Source organism: Gymnogyps californianus, chromosome 7 (assembly GCF_018139145.2).
Source record: "Gymnogyps californianus isolate 813 chromosome 7, ASM1813914v2, whole genome shotgun sequence".
Taxonomy (NCBI): Eukaryota; Metazoa; Chordata; class Aves; order Accipitriformes; family Cathartidae; genus Gymnogyps; species Gymnogyps californianus.
Window position 1 is genome coordinate 20,512,554 of NC_059477.1, and position 26,393 is coordinate 20,538,946.

Genomic DNA, 26,393 nt, shown 5'->3' on the forward strand with positions numbered 1-26,393 from the left:
GACATTTGCTGAGGTGTAGTTGCCCAAGACAGTCTGATTTTCCACGTTGCTGTGCACAGTCTTCTAGCTGAGTGTTAGTAAAACAAGGAAATAAATTGCTCGGCTTCATAAAGTACTGATGGGTGAAAATGTAAGCACATTTTGACTCATAATGAATTATTACCAAGATAGGGAGTAGCCACAGTAAGACTGATAAAAATGAGATGGAAAACTAGATCTTGCTGAGACTTTTTTTTTGACAAGTTCACTCACTGTTGCTTTAACCAGCAATGCTGGTGCAGCAAGAGGATTTCTAATCAGTCACTATTGCATGATTGTTTAATTTTAATAGGCATGATCAATACCATCCGCTCCTCCTTTAAATGCTAATCAACACTTTAATACAACGGACGTGGACAGACAGTACATTGCAGATTAAAATTAGGCACAGCATTAATTTGCTTACAAACAGCAGAGGAATCCTGCTGGACATCTTGACAATCAACCACAGGCAGCTGATAAATCGTGAATTGCCACCACCAGCCCACAGTGTCTGCTGGGAAGGGCCTTGTTTTCAGGCTTGTACAACTACACCACCATCTTCATCACCCTGGAAGAGAAATGCACCCTTCCAAATTATTGCAATTTCTGTCTAGGATTTGTGCAGGCCCAACCGTGAAACAACATCTCGCTTCCTGAGATGCATATCCAAATTTTAATAACACAAGCACATTTCTAGCAAGTGCTCTCAGGTGTGGTTACTATCAGCTGGTATCCTCCAACCTAGACAAAATCCCTGTCTCCTGCTAAGTTGTGACAGAGAAACATCCAGTGGTGGATTGTCCACGTCCCCCAAATTAGTTGTCAGGTTCAGTAAACCAGGGCCAGAAACTGGCTTACTAACTAGCTTTCAACCAGTCTGAAGCCACAAGAAAGCGGCAAGCTTTGTTATCACAGAGCTTCACGTGCAGCCCCATTCACTTCCAGGTAAAGCTTCTTACTATTTTTTCTGCTCTTAACTGTTGTCAGAGGAAAAGGTGCTTAAACGACAGAGATCCAATTCCTGATGCCTGGTATCAGTTGTGTCCTGCTCCATTGGTTTTGGTGGAGCCTGTCCTGAATTAATGAAATGTGAGTCCCAGTTCACTCTGGAAACCCACCACGGGGCTCAGCCCTCATTGGGGCTGGTGGGAATCAGAGGGAGGAGAGCTGCACGTACCCCCAGGAGTGGCCTTTGTGGGGAGCAGGGAATTTACATGTCCTTTTGAACATCCAGTGACGGGGCTATGGTGATGGGGGTCATCGAGAGGGTGATGCACCAGCAGCTCCTCCAGCATCGCTTACAACTGCATGCCAGCGAGCACCGCTTGGCATGGATGGTATGTAGCGCCTCGTTCAAAGGCATCTCTAATTTACAGTTTCTTGGCTTTCAGAGGGTACCATGCTTTGCTTTGGGTTCAGCTTCCTTTATCTGTTTCTTCCTTTTTTTCCCCCTCTTGCATCTTGGGAAACCCTGAATTTTTTTTTTTTTTTCCTTTTTAATTGTGTGAAATCAACTTGGAGTGAAAAGGCCAAGAAGAAACTTTCTGATGACAAGTGAGTCTACAGCTGTGTCTTTGTTCTCAGTGGAGCTAAAGACCACATTAATCAGAAACTTTGCTGACCTTGTCTTTACTACCTGAAAACTGAAAGACAAAAGCGACACAGTCTGGCCACATTTAAAAATTCAATTAAAAAATGCCTGCTGCCCAGGGATAAACATTATCATAGACCTCAGTGGGGTTAGATGTAACTATGATAAAGGCAATGCCTTTTTCTCCCTCTGTTTTTATTTTTTTCCCCAAAAGAATAAAGCCTTGTTTTTGTTTCTCCTTCTGATTACGACAACTGCGTATGTGACAGAGCGTGGTCAGTGGTGTCGGGACTTTTAGTAAGGAGCGAGGCGAGAAATTCCTGAGAGGGGGTGGCAAGCTGGAAGTGGAGAAGTGAAGCTACTGGAGTGGACCTGAAGAAAAACCTCCCTCCGTTCCTGTTTTTTCAGACTATGCTGGTCTGATAACAAATACTACCTCTTCCTATAGCCCTGGCAGAAGCAGATTGAACAAGGGGTGAGGAGACCCCACTCAGAGCCAGACTCGGCGTCGGGAGACATAAGCAAGGCAAGGGGAGATGTAGCAGCGGAGCTCCTTCCCTAAGGATGAAACGGAGAGCCTTTTGTTATGGCACCTGGCTGTGCCTTACTGATTTTATTATTGAAATATTAAGCAAATCAGTGGATATCCAGTCAGCTGAGAACACGAGCAGCCAATGGAGGGGAGAAAATCAAATGAAATCCCTTGGCACTGGCCGTGACAGAAGGAGAGGTGGGCAGCTCTCCCCTTCCAGTGGCAGGCCCCAGGCCACGCCGGCCAGCGAAGGAGGTGGTATCCCGGCGTCGGTGTGGCGAATTAAATAGGAGCGGGCGTATCTTCTCTAGGTTGAATGTTCAGTTAAATAAAGGGGGAAATTCCTCCCTCAGAACGTCCTCCGGCCCCGCCAGCTGCCCCTGGGCCTCTCCTTCCCTGGCTTGCCAGCGGTCTGCCTGTGGGGCTTCTTCGCATGCTGCACCTTTATCCACCCCCCCTCGCTGACTCTGCTCTCCCCTTCACCCCTCCTGGGCTCACTCTCACCCTGCGGGGGCATGCCCGGGATGGCCTTGGGCTGGGGGGGCTGCGGGGGTACCTGCGGTGCTGGGAGGCCAGAGGGGCCACTGGCGAGGAAGTCCTGCAGGCTTTTCCCGAGTGCTGGGGGGCACCGGGGAGCTGGTCCCGCTGCGCCGCCCATCCGAGGAGCTGCAGGAGTTACCACTGTGCGAGGCATTTCTGCCTTTGCCGGCAGACCTGTCCCTCTCCGAAGGGGTGTCAGAGGCCGTGCTGGAGGTGCTGCTGCCTTTTGAGTTCAGGTGCAGATTCGAGAGGTTTCTCATCAAACCGTGTGAGAGGGGAGAAGAGTTTCTGGAGTGGCTGATGGACGTGAACTGGTAACTGACGGGACCGCGCGTCCTCCTCACAGCAGCAGCGTAGGAGTCCTGGCTGTGAAGGTAAGGCAGGTAGTGGGTGACGGTGGTCGGGCTGTGGGGGTGGCCGTGCTGGAGAGAAATGGCTTTCGCTATTTGGTGCATCCGCAGCGTCTGCATCCACTGGCTGTCGATGCCTGGCAGGGAAATGGAAACTGAGTCAGCTTTCTGTGAATTGATGGAAAACTGCTCTCTGGTTTACTGAACGTGTGAGGTTAGGTACCAGAGTTTCTCTTGGAAGAACCTCAACATGTCTCAAACCACCCTTTCCCTCCCAGCCTTGCAGCAAATAGTCCTAGGTTTGAGTATGTTCAATGTTATGGTTGAACATAATGTTGCATTTTTAAAAAAGCAAGTGATGCAAATATTTCTGATGCCAGTGCAAATTATGGAGCTTAGACTAGAAGACACTTACCGAACCATCCATTTGGCTGTTCAGGTGGGTTCCCACTCCTAAGTGCCTCTCAGTGTTTCTAACCCAACCTGGTTTTAAACATGTCCTGTGATGCTCTTGGCAGCCTCGGTAGATTTCTCCACAGCTTTCATTGCAAAAGAGCCTGGAGATCTCCAGAGCAGGCATGGAGCGGGCACCCCAAGGTGCCGGCTCCGCTGCAGCATCGCCTTCCACCTGCGTCTCTCCCAGCCAGCATGGCCACGCTGTTTGCAGCCGAGCGCAGAGATGGAGGCGGTGCAGACCCTAGTGCAAATCCCTGCTGTGGCAGCCAGACTCACCTCCTCTCGCTCCATTTTCTCTTCAAACTGCTATACACCACAACAACCAGAGCCACTTCAGTTGTTATTATTACTACAAATTCAGAAGTCTTCACTTTGCATGCTCCAGATACTGAGTCTAAGCCCCAGCTACACCGCTCCATCCAGCTTCACGCAGAAAATCAACTCTGTATGTGGAAAAGCTGGTGAGGCAGCAGGCTTCAGCCAGGAGAGCTCAGACAGTGCTTAACTGTGAGCGACTTGGGGTATTACAGTTCCCTCATACCTACTGTCACAGCCCCGGCGTCGTAACAAAAGTTGTAGCTCCCAGCGATCAGACTGAAGGGCTTTTGAAAGTCAGTCCTGTGGTTTGCATGGAAGCCTATAGCAAATACAATAGTTGTAAATTTTCCATTTGAACTACCAGGGCTGCCTGGTTTGCTACTTTATGGGTAGAGCAGAGACCAGGAATTTCTCTTATCTGAGGCCACAGCCCTGGCCAAAAACCCATGGGGAGCAGCTTAAATAATTTTGCTTTAGAGACATTTGAATGATTTGTCCTTAAAGTTTGTTAATATCATTCCAACAGGAAAGCATAAACCCGCCAGCTTGAAGAAGCATAGATGCAACTGAAATGTTATATCTTCAACAGAGGACCCCAGCTCCTCTCTCGCCTTTTGCTGGTTTTCCAGGGAAAGACTCCCTATGCCGTCGGCCCTCTGCCTCTCGCTGCAACGCTGCATTGACTGTGGGGAGTTTTGTGGGAGCTGGGTAGCGGCTCTGTCCTCATTAGGATTGCTCCTGTTAAGATGTAATGGATGGTCTCTTCCATTCCTCCTTTCCCCAGACTTTGCTTGAATCCCAAGAGATTTAAATCACTTCAACTTAATGTCAAATATGTCAAAAGGAAACTGTCTTTCCTGTCAAAGTGCGAGTGTGACACCGCCACAGCAGATAGCTCTGGCTGCATTGAGAGATGAACCTCCTTTCACAGAAAGACAGATGGGAATTGCCTTCTCTGCTTCTTAACCTCCTTGAAAGTCACAGTTTCAAAAGAAACATGCATGCTGAAATGTACTTGCTAGACACCATCTCTTCTGCCATCCCCTGTGCCCTCCTACCAAGGCTGTGGATGTAAAACACAGACCTCATAAACCTGGAAGCAGCAGGCTCAGGACTTGAGTTTGGGTCTTCATTTGTTACCAACTCTCAGGTGGCCACCACATGCCCCGTGGGACCAGTGCCGATGCTGTCCTGAACAAGGGGCTCCCTTCAGCACCTTCAGGCTGTTCAGTCCCTGCTCCTTACGGCCAGCCACGGTCGCCAGCCCAGGGACCAGCTGCCCAGGAGGGACCTCCCAGTGTGCCCTGTGCTGCCTCTCACCTCTCGTGGGATGGGGGGCTTCTCCTTCATATGGTCTCTGAGCCACCAACTCCGTACACTGAATTAAATGCTCTATGTGGCAGCCCACAGAGGTAGTACCTTCACTGCTGGTTATTTTAGCCTCTTAGACAGGTATTACCCTTACCTTTGTGCTTGGATTTGGTGGTGTTTTAAACCTGGGGTAGGTGGTCTGGTAAAGAAGACAGGCCAGAAGGTTTGCTAGAGCTGAGACACAGCTTTCACTCTGGCTGGTAAGCCACCTCCTCTGAACTGTGCCTATTCACTTGGGTGCTGACAATACATTAGTGCCTTCATGTAACTCCTCCATGTGCCAAAGGGACAGACAAGCTCTCCCACCGCTCACTGCAAAAAAATGAAAGCAGCTTGGCTTACTGCAGCAGAGCCAACCTGTGGAGATACACCACCACACTTTGGTGTGGCTCATCACCCCCGAAACCAGGGTAACTTCCATCAGCAGAGCTAATCTGCAGTGAAGATGTATCTTTTAGGACATGCTCTAGGTCCCATCTACATTACAAAACACAGTTGTGTTGCAAATGGATCACAATTGCTTAGGAATAAGAGCACCCATTTTAGATGTGTCTGTCGTCTAAATCCAGCACCTCTCAATTCACGAGGCCATTCTTCTACATTTGGCAGTAGTGTACAAAATCAGAGAAGTTCACCCTCCGCTGACTGGTATCTTGTTCCAGCTCCTGTGCTGCCCCTCAGCTGTCCCAACCCAAACATTTCTGCAGCCCTACTGTGAACTCAATCAGAAAAACAGCTTTGGCTAACAAACACCTTTACAAAAAGAACAGCAGATCTTAAAGGCAGAACTATGCTAGAGTCAACTGAGTTCAGTATGACTATGTCAGCGGCATACTTTAGTTAGGAAGTCACGACTGCAGTGCAGAGCCCACTGTATTATTAAATGTATCTCACTGAACAAGTCAAGCCCCAGAAGCCATACAAACACTATTCCAGAAGTCAGATAATGATGAGCCAGGGCTGGCTCAAACGGGCAGGCTGAGCTGTGGAAGAAGAGTGGAGTAGGAAGATTTCCACTCTTCCTCACAGCAGAGCGGGACGTCAGGAGCACCTATGGGGTCTGCCAGGCCGGCAGCATGTACCTGTCAAAACGGCGTATCGCCCACAGGGGACTTCTTGCCATCTCATGTGCAGCTTCTGAGGCTACAGTCTTGGTATGTGTGTCCCCCCTGCAAGATCACTGGCCAGAGGAAGAGCAACCTCCACCCACACATCTCTTCCAGGAGGTGCCCTGTATCCAAGCACAACATCTGCGCAAAGCTGCCTGTGTGCTGGGTGGCCAAGAGCAGGAGGAAAGAGCTGGCTGAAGCACTCCTGCTGAGTTTGGGTTGCAGGGAGAGAAAGCCAGGATAAAAGCTGCTGAAAGCACTGGCTCCCAAAATCCTCAAAACAGCTGTGGAAAACTCCATTATTCCTAACAGATAGAGGGTAGAGATGTGTAAAATGGTCTCCTTTCCCAGCAGATGCCTTCCTGACGTCCTGGTTGAGAAACACATCTTCACCCCAGGCCCTGCACACTTTGTGTGGAAGCTATAATTCAGTCCAAATCCTTTTGCTATGCCAATACACTTGGCTCCACAAAGCTGAGCACTCTCTTGTCTTGGTGAAGAGGGGCGGATTTGGAGGAGAATGGCAGATTTGCCGGCTGATCCCCTGATCCAGCGACCACAAGCAGACTTTGGAGAAGAGCAGGCCTGCCATCGTGGAAAGGCTACCATGGATGTGTACACATATGCCAACAGAGAGGAGAAGAAGCCTGGACCATAGGCAGAACCACCTCTCCCAAAGACCTTCTACACTGGAGGGGATCAAAAGGTTGACCCAAAGCCGACCCAAGGAATGGGTTGAAAAAGTGTCAGGATTTAAGGCTGCTTACTACTGGAAGATGTGAAGCATTTGGGGTTTTGGAGCAGAAGGATCTGAGCTCTATGTCTGCTGTTGATGTGCAACCGCAAGTGACTACAGTAGATGAAAGATTTGTAGCTAATTGTCATGGACTGCTTCCAGCATGCTTCCTATATGAGCATACAGGTCATCCCCCTTAAATCACACTGTGGTATAGAACATGTTACTACCCAAAGTTTAGCCTTTAAGCTAAGTTAGACATGCCAGGGTGCTCCTGCATGCATCTATGAAGACATCACAGGGACCACAATGCCAGCTGATGCTGCAAGATGTGCTCTGTTGTTGGAACAGAATAATGGCATTGACTTTTTGCTGTTCTTCCCGTATATGCCTTGCCCATGTCAGCAATAAAGTTCGCGTGTACTGACTTACTTGAGTCAGATCTGCTTCGTGAATTCCCCTCCGAGTTGGGGAGCGAGGTCTGTATCATGAGCTTTACTGTCTCGACCTCGTCCTGCGCTTTCACCTTGCTCCAGCAGATAGCTTGGATGTGCCTGGTGGTTTTGGGAGCTCTAACGTCACTCTGCTCAGGAAGGACACAACACACATGAGGACATAACGCACATGAGGACATAACAACACACAACCCACTAAGCTCTCCTACGAGGGAACTTCCACTAGTGCCTGGGCGGCAGCAGCATTTGCAATATAGAGTCTGTTTTGCAAAACCACTTAGCCAGTTCTCAAGTATTTTTAGACTCTAGATAATTTTGGCTGGTATTTTGTGATTATGCTAAAAATGTGGTAGTGAATAACTGTTTCAATTCATGTACCATGTGGAGGGAAGATCTCAAGGCCTTCCTCTACAAACACAAAAATATATTTTACTAGTTATATTAATGTGAGCGTCAAATGGGCAGTGCTTTCTGCTAAACGAGGTAGGACTAAGCAGGTATTTTTGCAGGGGGACCCTCCACAAAACTTTCCTGTAGTATCAAGCTCCTCCATTTGCTTTTAAGGGCCTATGACTCCTGCAAGAAACTTCAGGCTGAAAGAAAACTACTGTTCTTCACTTCTGAGACAGGCAAGCAAGGTCCAGGATTTCCCTGTCTCTCCATCACTGCTTGAATCCTTGCTCAGGACAGAGCTGGAGTCTCAATTATTAGCCTCCTTGTGATGCACAGCATTGGTCTTTATAAAAATGCTTTTGTAAGTAACTGCAAACTCTTTTTACAAAGGCTAATTACTATCACATTAAATTGTCTTCCGGGTTTTATTTTATCTTATTTTACTCTTGACTTCTCATTTTCTTTCTTCTCCTGTTGCTTCTCTGCTCTCCTAATTAGCGCTTCATTGAAAATGTAAAAAATAGTCTCTTCAAGTAATGCAAACAACACTGACCATTACACTTCAAGCAAAAGGAGTTTTCATCCTTGAGAAAAAGAGCCGTCCCAGGCAGCAGCCTGAGGACATTGTCTCTGTAAACCTCATTCAGCTTTTGCTCTGAACTTTAGGTTTTATAATTAATTACAGGCTGCTGAGACTTGATTATAGGATATAACAAAGCCAGAGGATGCTATTTCCACATCTCCCATCTAGGTTTTATCTTGGATAAACAATTTTTTTATTTGTTTCTTAGAGCTTACCTCATACGTAACAACACATTCTACAGACTGGTGTTCTTCTATCCCCACAATCCATTTCTCCATTACAAACGGTGGCTGAAAAAAAACCATGGTGGGAGTTTTATAAGGTGCTCTTCATCTCCTGACTTGTTTCTGAAACACCCCAAAGATATTTTCAACATTTGCCTTTTTTCATCCGTTTCCATATTGTTAATATCAATACTTTTCTTAAAATCTTATGAGACAAAGCAATGTATTTTGGAATTATTTACTTCCTTGTTTACAAACGGAAACCGAGAGGAGATTTCTATAAATAACAGACAGTAGGTAAGACAACATGGAATGTTTTCATGGGGGCATAAACCTTTTTCATTTTTGTGCGTGTACATTTTTTTTTCTGCTAGACTTACAGAGGGCAGCAAGAACAAATATCTAGAGATTCTCGGAGATATTCCCTGACAGATATAAAAATGTTGAAGTATGTGAAAAGTTAATGTTATTGTATCTAGTTACTAGTTTATTTAACTTTTAGCTTTTTTCTAAGGAAAAAATTAAAATGCCCAAGATGAAAATTAAACAGAAAACTATTTTGCAACAAAATAATAATAATAATAATAATAATAATAATAATAATAATAATAATAATAATAATGTGTTGTTCCAGAAATCACTAACTATAAAAATAGTATTAGCATGAATTAAATATGAGAATCCTTTTTGGCAAATACTCATATTTTCACATTTTCCTTAAAATTCTGACTGTTGAGAATCTGATTTTCAGTTTTTCCTTTAGAAAAAATAACCAAAGATTCCTGCAAAATTTTGCCCCAAAAATTCACAGTTAAAAGCATTCAGGAGTTTGGGGGTTTTTACCAGTGCACATTAGAGCGGCATTCTAATTGGTAATCAAGCTGTATATTTTTTCATTTAGAAATTTATTTTGTTAGTTATTATCAAGTGGAGCATATTAATAAAAACAAACAATTAAAATAACAGCAAATAGAATGCCCTCTGCATTAAAAAAGCTTCTGTTGCTTACGGTAAAAGCAGTCTAAATGCTGGCTGGTAAATATTTACAGGCAGGTTCTGAAATAAGGTAAAATGCCCAGTGACACTCAATTGCAGATGTTCAGTGCTGTACTGTCTGTTGATGGGTTTCAGTCTTTGCAACCCACCGTTGCATGAAAGAGGGAGTTTTAGAACCACGTAAAAGTTCTAAAACCATGTCAAAAAAAAAAGAGGAAAAAAAAAAAACCCGACAAATAACATGAAGTTTCAAACTGGAACATTTAAATCACTTCTTCTCTTAAAAAGGAAAATAATTTTTTGAACATTTTTTTCTTTAAAAGGGGTAATAAATTCAGAGGATATAACATGGAATTAAACCAAGAAAATATAAATTAGTTCTTTCTCTTATTTTTCTATTGTTAACATTATTGTCAGCTTAAAAGAGAACCAAAATACCTAACTCCTATTATGATACAAATCTGTTTAAAATGTGCATTTTATTTAAAAGCTGTCAAGAGATTGAGCTTCCGCAAGCACAAAAGTCGACTGCTGTGGTATTTTAATGTCTTTGTTTGAGATCTGTGAATTCATGAAAGCTTTAAGGCTGTAAATACCTTTGTCATCTTTAAAATCTCTACATCAGGTAGGTTAGTGTTGAATGTCACATCTTTTATGTAGGTTATTGCAATTTCATCCCCGTCCATCTCCATGTACATTTTCCATTTACAATCCTATGAATAATAAAAAAAGAATGCTGGATTGTTAGAATACAAATAAAAAAAAACCAAAATGAAACAAAACCGAAAGCCAAAACAACCCAAAACCTAATCCTCAATATATGGGGGGAAAAATAACCCAACGAGAAAGATAAGGAACACACACATATTTTAGGATATGCATGTTTTCCAGTAAAAGTGTTGATAATGGAAAACCCTCGGGTTCTCTTGTTCACTCTCCTCTTAGCTCACCCTGAGACACAGACGTCACATTGACAGGTCTGGATGTCTTCAGAGGTGTGGATCCCCTGAAGGGCTCCAGGAGGACAGTGGCTTCACCCACCTGGACGGACAGCCCGTTCGAGCGGGCGGCGTGGGAGCTCTGCACACCTGCGTGGTGGTGGGTGGAGGCACAGGGCAGCGGTGGGAGCTGCCACTCAGGGTCACAGCCAGGGCTGGCAGCCAGCCCTAAGGACATCTTCCCGGTGAACCCGGGAACAAATGACCAGAGGGTCTGTGAAACACCATTAAGACAGTTGCTCAAATAATGGGCAAGAGGATGAGCTGGTTATTACAGCTCACTTATTTCAGATACTGAGTGCTCAGCAAGGCACTGAGCTCAGCTTAGAAAATAATCATAGTGAGTCTAATAAACCAAAGCAATGAAAGGTATCCTTAAATAATCCCGTGAGCTGAACATGGGGCCAACATCCAACACTTTGCCCAGGTGTGAGCCTGCAGAAGCTGATGGCTCTGGCAGCATCCTGCAGGACATCCCGTGCGGGCTGAGTGCTGGGACTGGGGTTTGTGCCTGTGGCCAGAGAGGCTCCCACTGGGGACCAGAGACTGCCTGTCCATGGTGCAAACCAGCCAACATTTGCTGGTGTGCCCGGCAGGTGCTTTGGGGATTAGATACTGTCTGGTGCACTGAGCTCCTCCAAAAATCAGTCCCCTGAGGGACAAGAGGGCTGCAGTGAAGCAGAGTGTCTCCATCTCCGTGCAGGCAGGAGGGGATCTGCCCTTCACAGAGACAGGAGCTCCTCCAGACATGCCAGGGGTTCAGGAGGGTCTGTGTCCACCGCACGCCGCTGGCCGGGCAGGTGCAGTCTCCGCGTTTGCGGGAGGCAGTCTTCTCCTCAATTCTGCTCAGAAAATGCAAAAACTTTCAATGGGGACACAGATGGCCGCTTAGGGCCAAGGGCTTGCGTAAGCAGTTATTTGCACACACAAACGTACAGCAGCCTAAAAAGTATCTGTTCGCACATGCGATTATCTGCTAGTGTTTGCACGTGCATCTCTCATAAATGTAACGTAGGAGCTCAGCCCTCAGAAGTCTCAAAGCTTTCAATCAGGCATTGAATTGGCAATTCCAAGATAAAAGAAAACTGGAGTATAATCATTTCCAAACTGCAAAAACAAATTATGCTTATGAAAGCATTTGGCCCTGTGTGTCCATCTGTCCCCATTGAAAGCTTCTGCCTTTTACGAGCAGAGTGGACGTGTGAGTTGGTTTTCGCATTGCCCCGGTGCGAGTTTGAGCAATGGGAACCATGGTCCAGCGGTCAGGGCACCGGACTGAGACTCGGAGGCACCAAGTTCAGTTTCCAGTTCTGCCATCGGCTTCCTGCGCAACCTGATAAGGCGCTGAAGTCGCCCTGTGCCTCCATTTCCTAATCATGGACTGTATCTCTTTGCACATCCTTTTTCTGTCCTGCTTTTTTGGGTTGTGAGCTAACCCAGGGTTACGCCTGTCTCTTCCCAGGTAGGTACAGCGCAACGCACTGGCCCTGATGTCAGCTGAGGACCGTACGTGCTATGTAACTCAACAGCAACAGCAAAGCAGTTGTCTCTGACTCCTCCTCGCCTCTCAAACTGTGCTCCTCCGCCTGCCCACACCATCCTTGTTGACAGACTTTTTTGCAGGACTTCCTAAATTCATGCTACCTGGATTCCCTATTGCAGATCGAACCTGAGGTTAAAGACAAGATGCTTGATGACATATAAGTTTTACAAAAACACCTGAGCCAAGGAAAGAACAAAACATTGACATAAAATACTATCCTCCAGTTAATTCAGCACATCTCCTGCCGTGAGACCAGTGCCAAGCACCCAAGAGCCAGAGCCGCACCTTGTGCTGGGATTCCTGTGCCTCCACGACTAGGGATTTTGTGCTGTTCGCTCACATCTCCTTACAGACCAGATCTGACAAATGTGAAGCTCATTTTAATGAACAACATAAATCAAATGACCATCTCTAAAGAAAAGTCTGACAAGCTGTGTAAATCCAGGGTCTGGCAGGCGGTGGGCACCTGCCAGCGCCCGGCCCCTCGCCGGATCTGCCACGCACGCAGGAGCCCTCTCTGTGCGGTAACGAATCAGGCTGCCCCACGCAGCTGTGGATGCACCAGCCCTGCACAAACACCGCCTTCCCTGGCTCCAAACTGCAGCTTCAGAGAAAGAAATACACTCTCCCGTCCTTCAAATCCAGTCCCCAAACCTTCGGTCCTCCTTGGAGTCCTCTCCAGCCACACCACGCAGATACCAAAAGGGCAAATAACCATGCTAAGCATACTTTCTCCGGTCACTCAAAAATACTTGTCTTGTTTTATTTGGAAAGGTTTTCATTTTGCGTTATTGTAAAATCATCAGTGGAAAGGGGAAAGAGAGAAAGAGAGAAAGACAGGGAAATAAAGGGAGGAGAGAAAGGGAAGGAGAGGCTGGGAGAAAAAGAGAAAAGACAGAAAAGACAGAAAGAGAGAAGGAAGGAAGGAAAAGGAAGGCGAAAAGACAGCAGCTAGGTGACTTTTGAATCAAGGCACTTGGGAAATATCTAAGATAAGTAGGTGGCTACTTGTCTTACAAAGTTGATAACCATTTTGTTCAACCACACAGTAAATAATGCGAGATTTGTGTGCTGCAGAAAGGGACATACTTCCCTGTTCACCAGTTGAGTTCTAGGTTCTTATTTAGCAATGAATAGGAGAGAGATGCTCAGCCACTTAAGCAAAGATTTGGCTAGAATAACCAAGTATACGTATTTCAATTCTTTGATGAATTGGAGCCATAAGATTTCTTGGATCAAGACTACATTCAGTGCCAGACGTATGTGGGAAAATAATCTGGAAATGGCTTGTTCAAAATGTCTGGTTGATAAATATACTTATACAAGTCCTTCAAAGACATTTCCCTGGACATCTTGTAATTCAAGCATTAAAATACCTCCCAATATTTACCTGCTCGATTTTGATTTAAATAAAGAATTTCAGCGTTTTGTTTTAAAAAAAAAAATCTCCTTTCAGAACTGAGAGGCACAACCAGCAAAACTTTGTGTGAAAAACATTTCTGAATAACACTTTGACAAAGCCAATAAATCAGCAGCCTCTGCAAATCACACATGTATTTTCAGCCACTTATCCTCAGCTTCGAAACAGAAAATAAGAACACTTTAAAAACTAAGTCTCCAGCTTACTGTGGTGACGATACTCCTTTAACCCCATATGCACTAACCACTGCAACAAAAACTGAAAGGGAAATGAAAAAGATCAGCACAGGCTTTAAACAACAAACATGTCTCCTGCAACAACAGCTTAAAACTCTTGTTGGGGAGACACCTCATTTTTCAAGGAGGCCCAAATCCAGGATTCGTTTTAAAATCAGTGGTTGCAATAAACTTTTTTTTTTTTTTAAAGACTGACGAAAAAATGGAAATGGCATTGTAGCAGGCAACTGGATATTAGAAGAAAAGTAAGATGTAACGCAAGATGAAACAAATATGAAAAAAATGTTGGTCATGCTGGTACTAAAAGTAGTAGCATGTTGATGATTTAGGTCCCCAGAAGCTCCTTTACATTCTTAGCTATTATCTATCTCAGCTGCTGAAACCTGCTGTTTTAAAGGCATTAGAGTTGAACATCTAGTGACAGCACTTGGGTTATTTATCATTATGTATCACCCTGCTACACTATATTTTATTATTCTGGATTTAAAGGAAGATAACACAATTACGGTTAATTTGCTTCTCTTCTTTATAGATATAGTGTCATGACCCACCACGGCTTTGTCCCATGAGATATTTTTAACCAAAAAGAAATCCACAAGAAACTCTCCCTAAAAATTCCATTAATAACCTCTTGTAGCGTGTATAGGTTGCAGGGTCTGGAACTAAGAATGTTTTAATCTCTTCAGCAAAACAATGTCTCATAATGATGTACAGGACTATTGCTGCACTGATGAAGAATCATACATAATTCAGCACCTTTCACTTGGCACCACTGTGATATCCTCATTAGCAGTGGCTCACAGTGGCTGTCAGATGGTGTCCATGCGAATGCAGGCATTATATTGTCTTTGAGATGTGCAGCTGCTTCCATGACACTGCCAGTATATAAAAACATGACGCCAGTTTGTTTTATTTAGTGCTAAACCTTCCAGTTTGTAAAAACAAGGCTGACACAGAGCCTGACATGAGGCAGTGAAAATAATTAGCTCTCATTTTCTCAGCCTCCTATTTCCTTCTCCCCGCTGTGTTCTCTTTCCACTAAACCACCACATGTCAGTCGAAATGGGAGGCAATTAGTGGGCTCATTTCAGTCCCCACAACTGTGCTGAAAAGAAAGTATTTATGATGGCACAATGAACAGCTGAAAGATTAAATAACATTTGCCTTTTGAAAAGAAAATGACTTCTAGCTAAATGGGCAATTTTTGATTATTCTCAAACAAGCTTAGAGTAGTTGGTTTTTAAAATACAAGAAAGGAAAATGAGTCATTTTTAGGTGAAAGAATCAAATAAAACTTGACACAGTAATGCAAATAACTGATGTTTTATTGCAAAATATGTAAATGTGTTATACCCTTAACAATGGCTGGTGTCTCAGGTCAGGGCAGGCTGTTGCCAGCCAGGCTCCAGCGAGAGAAGGTGGCTCCACCGCCGGTTTTGTTTCAGCTGTGCAGGCAGAAAAAAACAGGGGCGGAGGGGAGGCCTTCCAAGAGAGATGGTCTTAAAACGTACAGAAACAAAGCAAGTGAAAGATATATTTATGTTATCAGTTGCCTGGGTGCCTCCTCCAAAAGCCGGAGCCCTTACTCCTCTGCAAGGCAACAAGCACTGGCTGGCTGGAGCTTCGCCTGGAGAAGCACGAGGCCTTTTTAACATCCATGCAGACCACCCGGTGGTACCAAAAATATCTGTCCCCTGACAGCGCCTTTCCTTAACATCCAGCGCTGTGAAGCTCTGTGCCGCCATGGAGGGGAACATAATGGTAAATACTGGGCACCGCTACGTGCTGAGGGCTGGAGCCCTGAGAAGAGCAGGTTGCAGCAGCCGAGACGGAGAGCTCTGTGATAACGGCGGTCCTGAGCCTTGCCGTAGCGTACCAAAAGCTGCCCTTGCCATGTGATCAGAAGCAAACGGGGATTGCTGCGGTCGCAGGCATCATCATCCACACGAGCAGCCTGCTTGCGACAGCGGGATTGTAAAGGTGGAAGCATGAAAAACACGAGTCCCCTCCCGGAGGGCCGCGCGGGCGCCCTCCCGTGCTGTCTGAGCCAGCCCCGTCCTCCGGTGGCATTTCCCATGGACCGCTCGTGGGAACAACGCGCTGGAGCCGTGCAGGCAGCACCTCCCCACTGACGGTGGGGCAGCGCGCGGAGGCTACAGCTCACACACGGGGGCTTGCAGCCCTGCGGGACGTCGGCTGCAGGGACAAGGGCGCGCAGGAGCTCAGGAAAGGCATGGCAGGGCCGCTGGACATGTCCTGCGCGTGCCGGGGACAGAGGCTCCTCTTCCAGGCTTTCGTCTGGAGAGGACGTGCCAAGCCTACAGAACACTGGGAACCTGTCTGTGCTTCTTCAGATGTATCCGTGACCGAGGCTGTACGCGTGAGAGACAACGTGTGGAAGGCAGCAAGTTAATTCAGAGTGGCCAAGGTATAAAAATAAAGCTTGAGATTAAAAAGTCTAGAAAGTCAAGTGAGCAAATTACCTAGCTGAAAAGTCTATATGCCTCTTCAGGATTATGGAATCATTTCTGATGGGAATCCCTGGCTCAGCACTGCCTACACAAGGATTTTAAAAGGTGTTGGCTTGAGTTTGACCTCAGTTACACATGGATGCTACAGCTGGAGCAATCCCAGTGGAGGTGATGGAGTTATACCAGCTCCACCTCGTGTAAAAACAATACGTGGTCCAGAAAAGCCTCTTTGAAAGAAAATACAAGGAGCTCAGATCACCAGCACTAAACTTCTAACACCCTACCACTGATCCACCTCCTTGGCGGACTACATTAACCAGTTCTTAATGGTGCTGGTTATATTTAAATGTGGCTGTGGTTTTATTTTACAGCTTAGGTAATTTTTTTTTTTTCCTTCACAAAGTATTTACCCCTTTACTGACTACTTATTAGAATAGGAGCAAATCTATGAAAATGGAACACAAACACAGCTACTCTGATTCTTACATTAACTATTAGCCTCTCGTAGTGAAAGCATTGTGCTTTGAGATGTAATTAAAGAGAGAGGCTTTAGAAGATGAGGTTTTGAGATAAGGTTAAATAACCCCACATTAGAAAGTCAAGGTACTTGCAAGTATCTTGCAAAAGAAGGGTCAGATAAAACCAATTCCTCTGTCAGCTTTACTTAGAGAAGTGGGTTAAAATACCTACAGAGCATGGGGAATATGTACAACTAGAAAAACTACAAAACTGGAATTTTAAATTTTAGACCTCGACCCTTGCTTTATTTTTTGCCACATTTGTAATGTGAGGAGAACCTTACATGGCAAGCTAAACTGGTGATGTTATATCATGTCTGCCTGAACTAGGAATTATTTTTAAGAGAGTAAAGAAAGATTTTATGAGTGTTGATATCGTGGGAGGGTGGAAAGGAAGAAGCAGCAGAAATGGTCTCAAACACTTGTGAAAATGCATTCCAGTTACAACTATTTCAGTACTGTTTTGTCTGGTACTGCCTGCTTTTTGCCAGCCTGGGTTTCTCCACATGAAGAGCTGGTCACAATGTCTCTCTAAAGTAGCCTTAATATTATATTCACTTTTGCACCACACATTTAAATAATAGCATTAAAATTAAAAAAAACAGTTGGATATTCAAGGCTAGAAAATAGTTCACACAGGTGGCAGATGGTTTTGAAGAGGCTCTGCTCCTTACCTTGTCAAATGGAGGGAGAGGTAACTGGGGAAAAATAAGGCAAAATGGTGAGCCAACTTCAAGGCTTTGTGTTTGTATAGGTCAGATTGTGCCACACTTGGTAAAAAATGAAAACATTCAAAGGCATGGTGAAAGCTGCCCATTTGAGGACCAAAACTAAAGAATGCATCAACAGGAGACAAAAAGACTGTGAACCATCCTTCTTAACGGGTTGGGTGATTCATCAGTAAGGAGCCGACACAGCTCAGACACCTTTCCCTGATTGGGAAATTTTAATGAGCCGCCTAGGATGAGAAAGCCATTGAAAATTCCCTCTGCAGTTCTGCAAATCAGTTCAAGCCACAGTTGCCAGGGTTTGGTTTTTTACCCTCTTTGGTATCTTGGAGTTAATTGGTGTGTCCCCCCTCCCCCCCCTTTTTCTTTTAATTTGTGGAAAAAATTCATATAAAATGTCTAAATCTATCACGTTTCAGCTCAGTGGGAATTGTGTACAGAAAGGTCATTAAAAGGAAGTGAATGGAAGTAACCACATAACTCGAACTACAAGAGTTGGAAAAGAAACCTCTAAAAACCAGGTTAGCTTTGCAGCGCTCACTCCTGATGCATTCGGAGAGCACAAAGGTCAACTGAGCTTTCATCACCTCCAAAGATGCAGTTAAAAAGGGAAGGAAACTGTAATGAAATGACTGCATCTGTCAGCTGGTGGAAACCAACATAATCCTACTAGAAGATGCAGTTTAAATTAGATAACAAATCTGAGGCTGGTAAAGTTGCGTACTGGGAAGTCAATGTTTCATTCAGTGTACAGACAAGGCTGAACATTCAAGTGCCATCCTGAAGTATATTCATCAGGACCCTTGCTAAAAGACACTGCCATTCCTAAGGCCCTTAAGTTTCTGCCTGCTTACGGAGAAGGTGCACTGGCTGTGCCGACCGGGCTCGGTGCAGTGCCAGGTAGAGGACACCTGTGCCCCGAGGAACCATCTTCACACCTGAAATGGTGCTGTGCTCTGAACAGCCAAATGCATCTGAATTAACCTGCACCCTTCAAATGGTTTCTGGGTCCTGGACCAGCTCATCCAGCACTTTCATGCCCTGTGGCATTGCAGTATGCCATGCTGCATGCTGAGGCTGCACCCACACCAGAGCTTTAGTTCGGATCAGGAGCGTGCTTTTGTCCCACGTGTCTGTCCTGTCCCATGCTTTGGCAGAGCCACTTCCAAGCACATGGACAGGCTTGCTTCCGGGTGCAGCTACACCAGAAGATGTACTACAATAACTAATGGGAACTCAGCCCAGGAGACCAGCACAGAGCCAGCCAGGGGTAAAACCTCCCAGCGTGACCTGTTCCCCTGTACAGAGCCCTTCCTGCTGCGCTGCACCAGCTCCCAGCTGAGCCTAATAACCTCCCTTGATGTACACAGGTCTAGCAGTCTACACATCACCCAGGGAACACACGTTCTCAACTCGTAACCCAGATTTGAGCTTATTGCCTCTTTTTCCTCATGGCGAAAACAGGAGAAATGCTTCTTAGCCAGGCAGCCGGTTATAGGGACTGATTAGGGTAAAGTTCCTTTGAGAAATTTATTTTTAAACTGATGTAGGCCAGCTTTTTAGCTATAAAGATGGCGGAAGGTATGATCCCACGTGCTTCTGCTGACCCAGTTTTACAGGAACAGGCACCACTCTTACAAAAATGGGACAGTAAAAGAAGTTTAAACCCTTCAATCCTGGTTTACCCAGTATCTCCAATTCATTTTGGAACAAATCTGGATGGCAGCAGTAGTTGGCTTAAAGCAGCCTCTAGGGGAGCTAGAAGATTGTATCCAGGGATTTTCAAAGAAGCAAGCTAGCCAAATTTTCTATATTGTATGTACCACAGCAGTCTTTGTTAGTGTTTAATGCAAATTACCTTGCTCACGTTGGCCCTAGCATCCTGCCCAAAAGCTCAGTCGATCCACTCCTTCCAGTCCACTTTTTAAAACTGGCTTAGCTGCAACACCTTTAAAGGCAGGTATGAGTTAATAAGCAGATCTCGGACAGAAGTTTCCAGCCCAGACAAACTCAGGTGACAAACTGTGCATTCCCTGGAATGGCATCAGGGACACGGGTGCTGTGGCGGGGCGAATGCTGGGGAAGGCATGCCTGGCACGGGCCCATGGCTGCGGAGGGAATGGCTTCCTTAGGAAGGGGCCTGACAGCACACAGAGCAGAGAGGACCAATTAGGAGGTCACAGGGAAGGCAGGACCAAAAAAAAAAGGGTTCTCAGTGGGCATGTCAGAAGCCTGCAAAGGTTATGTCGGCACTATGCAGGCCCATTGAACTAGCCCTGTCGTCTCATAATAATGCAGCTTCTGTCCCGTAGACTTTGGCATACGTATCATTTGCAAATTTTGCTGTCATGGCTAAAATATCTACTTGTCCTCAGACTTAGTAGGGGTTAGTGCAACCTGAATTTCTCTCCAACACTCAGAGGTCTAATTCACTCCTTCTCTTGCTCTTTCCTGGGAGAGGTTGCCCACCTCCCTGCACTACGGCTCACAACCCATATTGGAAATGGAAGGGAGATATGAGCTATTTCATGGACTTTTAGTTCCTTGTAGAGTTGCACATGGGAGAGAAAGATGCACACCTACAAACAAGCAGCAGCATAAGCTACATGCGTTCAAGAACACTGAGACAGTAGAAGTAATTCACAAAGAAGATTTTCATAGAAAAACAAAGTGCTTAGGATAAAAGAAACAAACAAAAAAAGGAAATCTCCAGACAAAAAGCAGAAAGCTTTTTCAAATTTATGAAATGATTTCAGTACGAGTCCAAGTTCCTACTAAGTACAAACCTAAATGCTTTCTCTGCAAGCACCACCAAGTACAGAAATCAAGAGACTTCTGCAAACAATATGCCCTGAAAGCAAAGCAGCCAGATAACACAAGATGAAAGTCAGCCACCCACAAGTTTAGGGTGGACACACAATGCAGATTTGTCAAATACAAAAGGAAACAAATCCTGCTGTCACAACCCCTGACTAACTCAGAAATGCTTTGCACACCATTTCCACATAGATGATTAATTCTAAAACCCTTGAACTCAGAGTCCATGGCAGGCTGGATAAAGCAAACAAAAAGCATGGGACAAACCTCACTCTCGAGAAAAGACAACGTGGTGGAAATGCTTTGCTGGAACATCGGGAGTCGTCAACGCTCCCGTTACAGAGGGCGTAACGAGAGATCCTTGAACCAGCTCAGCTTGGAGCTGAGGTTTGATTAGGATGTGGCATGCTGGTAATTGCCTTTTACCAGCCGCTGCACAATAGTTTTGCCATCTGCAATGTGCTGCACCTACCCCTCCCTCCTTCTCCAGTACCGTGAGTGAACAGAGTCACCACCAGGACCAGTCCCGTCCTCCTCAGCCAGCAGCCATGCATTTTCCAAACTCCTCTTGGTTGCATAAAAAGACACCACCTTTCTGCCAAGACAAAAGTAATAGTCTGTCCACTTACATCAGGCGTACGGCACTGCTCAACTGTGAATGGGTTTTTTTGCATAAATGGATTGTTTCACACCCATTGAGATAAAAGGAACAAAGTGAAAGCCTGAATTACAAAAATTACTGTTAAAAAATATTGTTCACGAGGAAACAAAAGCTTTCAGTCAAAGCCTTCCTCGCCTGCTCTTGGGTGCGATTCCCCAACACCAATGCAGCCCTATTTGCCATCTTGACATTGGTCAGCACTTTCCAAAACAAGAGGATTCTCACAGCAAATTATCTTTTTGTGTCCAGAAGATACTGGACCCTCTGGGTAGTGACTGTTAACCAAACCAACCAATATAGCGGTCCCAGCTTACCTTTGGACCATTTCCCGGCTTCAAGTGATAACCAAAAACGAGTTCAAGATTCACTACTTTCTCTATGTTTTCCTCGGCTCCACCTGCAGAATCCTGCCAAAAAAAGGCAAGGTGAGACTTCACATCTACCACAACCCCCTGGGAGACAGGAGCAAGGCCTTTGGTGGCAGAAAGGATTTGCCTTTCAGATGCTGCAAGTCTGGCAGGCAGCAGGAAGGAGCCCTCACTCTGCCCCGATCACGCTACTTCAAGAGGGGCCAGGGCTTCTGCAGGGGTTTACGGCGCGCAGTGGATGGCACCTGGGAGATGCTGCGCAATTTCTGCTCCTGGCCGAGCTGCTCCAGCGTGGCACGGTGCCGCTGCGAGCATCATGGCAGCCACTGCCATTGGAATTGCAGCCGGCACTGCGGTGAAGGCCCAACTTTCATTTTCCCCTTCAGGGAATAGAATTTTGCTGTATGTAAATTCACTTTAAGTGGATTTCACTCTATAGCTGTGCAATAAATTATGACTGAAAAAGCTACTTCAGGCTTTGGGGTCTAGAATTGCTTGATTAGCTCACCGAATTAAATCAGGCAAATATCTGCTCTTGCAACCCCGAGGTTCCCAAACACTCTCTCCCTTTTGCATGGCTCTTGTTCTGATATCAGAAAACCACCAGGTTAACACAAGGGTGACCAGACATTATAAACCATCCTTCTCTCCTGTAACATTAACAAACTGAGGAATGATGGGCTCATTCTGGGCCAGGGGTCTGCTGTTCTTCAGTGGTGAGCAGTCAGCGGCACCAGTTCGGAGGAATGGCTCTTAAGAGTAATTTCTGATTAATGACAGCAAAGGAATCGCAACCAGTAGTCTTTTAATTTAATACTACCAGTTCCACGATAAAATGTTAAAGCCTCCTTGAAAACAACTTCTATTATCCTATTACTTGTTCTGATGTGACCCATCGCTGCTGTTGACCCTCCACATTTGTCACAACCCTCTGCAGGAACTGCTGCTTTGCCCTCCCACGAACGGTAGGAAAGTTGAGACACAAGAACAGTAAAATATTCATACCAACACGAGAAGCATTTCTTATATAAACAATGAGACTTGCCTTAATTAATGGTGGAAAATGAAACAGATTTAGGTAGTCATGGGTTAACTTCTCAATAGCAGTCTAGAAAAAAAAAAATCAACAAAATCAGATGAGAGTTATTCAGTATCTCATACTGCAAATACCAGCAGGAAAAACAGCGCAACTCCATGCGCACTGTGTCTTCCATTGTGGATACATTAGGGCACGTGAGAAGAGTTTAAAGTACAGCCCTGTTCTGGAAACCGTCGTGGTAGATTGGCCCCATTTTGCATTCAGAATCAGATCTGCTTAATCAGAGAAAGAGATGTTTGGGGGGTTGTTTTGGTTGTTTTTATTTACACTCAATGAACCCAGGAAGCTGAAATCTTTCATTTTGGGCATTATTGACTTTATTAAGTTTCAATAATTTTCCTTGTAGGAAATGTAAATGAAATATATCAGTAATGGTGTGTGGCATGGAAAAAATGGCTGATGAGCAAAAGGGGAATAAATCTGCGTGACTTATGAAGCTAAATTTGCAGGACTAGCAATTAGGATACAAGTATCTCTTTACTAGTAAATTGTGGTATAAAAACATTGAGACCCAACAGAATTATAGATGCTGCTTTTAGAGAAATCCTTTTCCAAAGCTGACTGTCAGGAAACTGAACTCTCTCCTCTGGCTAGAGTATTAATACCATTATTGCTGTTGTGATCACGTTTTCCAGACCATGATTTTCTTAATTCGTTACAAACATTAAATATTTAAAACACTGTGAAACAAAGCTTTAAAAGTAAAGCAACCTGGCCGTCAACCAGCTTTAAAGTTGTCTAATGGAGTTTTGTTAGTCAAAGTATGTTTTAAGCTATAGATGAGATGTGAAAGTTGAGGAGTTCAGAGAGTTCAGTTCAAATAACTGTTTTCATATCTGCTCCTCCCTCCGCTAATGAGACATCTTCGGGGAGTACTCTCTCTGAAAATATCCAAAGCTTTCTGCTGGGAGAATGGCTCTCCTAGGCGAATCTTTAGCAGTACTGACAGTCCAGCCCACAAGAAAAACAAGAACTGCAGAGGAGTGTAAAGACCACAGCACGTTTTCATGCCTTATAAAATGCTCAGGCTGCTTTGGGTTCTAGATCCATATGAACCTGTAACTCTGGGGGGGTTTTATACCAAATATGTTCTCTATTTAGCTTTATAACTTTTTTTGTTGTTAATACTACTGAAAACCCATAGACTCCTTCTTAATATTCACACTATAATCTACTGCAACTTTCAACATACGCTGTTAAATACCTTTAAATGGATGATGTGTCCTCTGGAAACAATTCCCATGTCCTTTAAATCTTCTTCTTCTAGAAGAAGCAATCGTTTCCCAGTGATATGATGTTCCTTAAACAAGCTAGCATATACACTCATTTCACCAGAAGCATCGCCTTAAGATAAGAGAGGTTATTCAGAAATCCATATGTTGCTTTACTGGAGGGAGAAAAAGATGAGCAGATGTATATATATTCATAAATGTGAATATGAAGGTACACATGAATAGCTTTTACCTTTTCTAGTAAGTTGTTGCATCCAGAAAAACTGCAAAATAGAGGAATCGTCTTGAAGTTCACATTATCAAAATTTTATATTACAGTTATTTGGAGTTCACAAGTAATCATTCTTTTTTAAAACAAAATTTAAAAATATTTCTAGCTTTGGGTTAAAGGACTCAAGATTCACCAATGCAAGTGATTACTTTTATTTAGCTTTTTAAAACTGCCTTCTTATTTGGCAGCCACCTTCCGCAGTTTATCGTTATGAAGAACAACAGAAATGACCAAAGCGGAAGCTTAGCGATCTGTCATATGCTAAAAGGGCTGACGGTAAGGAGCCAGGGCTATTACGCTTTTGCACTGGCTTTCCAGACAGTCCTTCAGTAAACGTTAGCTAAACAACCCCATGATGCAGAACACACAAGGAGGGTGCTAGATGGGACAGCAAAATCAGTATGACACATCACTATGCTAGAGATAAATCATTGATGTTTATTGTTTAGCCTTTTAACTGAATAAAAAGGTAAAAAAGACTCAATGTCATTATTTTATATGAAAGAGAGATTCCACACTCCTTAAAAAAACCCTTAACTTTCTTTCAGTTAATTGCCATCCTGGTGGCACACAGTAGGATAAAACCTTTGAACCCATTTTGTCCTGTCCAGGACAGGTCTCGCTTAGACAGATCTTGGGGCCCTTCCACATTCCTTAAATGATCACTCAGGGGTGCCCTCCTGGCTGCTGACAGCTCCCAGCATGAATTATTTTCTGGACATTGGAGAATGTGGCTGTTTTATGAAGGTCGCTCGAGTCCTTAACTCACGGTCATTTTAAAGCCTTTCTGGGACACAAGTTTCACCAAACAAATAGCAGTAAAATTTCACCTAGATGTTCTGATCCGGCTTTCCCTCCCTCCATACCCATTGTAATTTGTTAGAGAGCTCCAGCAGCGCAACGCTGGCCACATTAACACAAAATACTCACCACATCTTCTTCGGTCCATGCACAAATATCAAAGGAGGGCAGCAACTGTGTGAGAGAGACGAATTGAAAAGAAAACCGTCTGACTATTTTTCTCCCCTCCACCCCAATTTTACTCTGGTGGCCGATTTTATTCAGTACCTTTTCCCCTGCAAAGGGCAGGACTTTAGGCTGCAACTCTCATACTGACATACTAAATCCTTGGATTCATACTGACTGCAGGCTGGCTCCAACAGCACGGTGGCAGTCCTAAATCGATCCCATCACTTTATGTAGATAAAATTATCAGCGGATCTCCAATAGAAACAATTTAGGAAGCAAAAGTAAACCGTCCGATGGTGAGGGACTCTCTAGCTGCCTCTCCTCTCAGCTCTGACACTATGGGAAGGCTTTTGCTTTTGCTACGGCTTTGGTACCACCTGATTTCTGCAATGAAAATAACACTGTGATTACGACTCTCTCCCGAATGATGGCTATTTTCTGCAAAAGGAAGGAAAACTGTCACTAGACAGCTGTGAAAGCAGAATTTGGAGTTGGGCCACTGTGGCTAGTCTTCCTGTACAGACAAGTCTCTTTCAGTTTCTGCCAACGCTTTGTAACTGCTCCCCTGAGGCTGGGGGAGTGCAGCACTTCCCAGCCTCCTCGAGTGCTGCAGCCCACGTGGGGCACACTTTGCTGCACACAAGATAGTGTTAGCTCTTGAAGCACAAGGAAACCATGAAGGACGCACAGGAGAATTGCTGCGTTTAGTGAAATTTTGGTATGATTTGAAAAATGACACAGGAGAAGACGTCACTGCAATACTGACTGCCATTTTACTCCTTCAAGCATATGGTATCCCAAGCTTCACCTTCTTGGCATTTTTATCCAGCTAAAGGGTTAACATTAATTGGTATGTATGTATTTGGACTGTCAGTGTCTCCCAAAGGCTCAATACCATGATGTAGTTGCAAACTTATTTGATGTACATCACATTGACTTATGAGAGACTCAGCTCGGTTACCCACCAGCCCCCAAGGCTTTGTTAACTCCTCCAGAGAGCCCTGCCACCCACGAGCTCTCCAGCCCCCACCCACAGGCTAAGCATGCCCCCCTGGCAGGCACTCACCCCTGCCTGCCTCCAGCTGAACACTGAGCCCCAGGGCAGAGTTGCCTGTTCTGTGCCTGAGCGCTTCCCTGGCTCTCCAGGCACAAGACGAGGGTCTAGTGTAATCCACCCACAACTTTCAGCCATCACTGTGAAACTCCCACTGAAGGACTTGTGATTGCCCAACACCCCTTGACTTCTGCCTCCATATCTATGACTTTTTGCTGCCCACCCCACTTTGAGGAGTCTTCACATCCTCTTCCTCCTCCTCCACCAACGTCTCAGCCAAACCCTGCTGGGCACAAACCATCCACGAGAACAGCTGAAGCCACCTCTGTGAGG

At 44.9% G+C, this 26,393-nt stretch overlaps 1 protein-coding gene across 1 annotated transcript in view; it reads right to left on the reverse strand.

Moving 5' to 3' along the window:
* Positions 1 to 2,197: 2,197 nt before the first annotated feature.
* MAP3K20 (mitogen-activated protein kinase kinase kinase 20) overlaps positions 2,198 to 26,393 on the reverse strand; it is a 94,133-nt gene continuing 69,937 nt past the window's right edge. The window contains 10 exon segments of the mRNA XM_050899598.1: positions 2,198 to 2,683; positions 2,685 to 3,171; positions 7,457 to 7,607; positions 8,671 to 8,745; positions 10,272 to 10,388; positions 21,382 to 21,474; positions 22,481 to 22,543; positions 23,739 to 23,878; positions 23,999 to 24,029; positions 24,968 to 25,012. Coding sequence (XP_050755555.1) covers positions 2,494 to 2,683; positions 2,685 to 3,171; positions 7,457 to 7,607; positions 8,671 to 8,745; positions 10,272 to 10,388; positions 21,382 to 21,474; positions 22,481 to 22,543; positions 23,739 to 23,878; positions 23,999 to 24,029; positions 24,968 to 25,012 — 1,392 coding nt within the window. The 3' untranslated portion in view covers positions 2,198 to 2,493.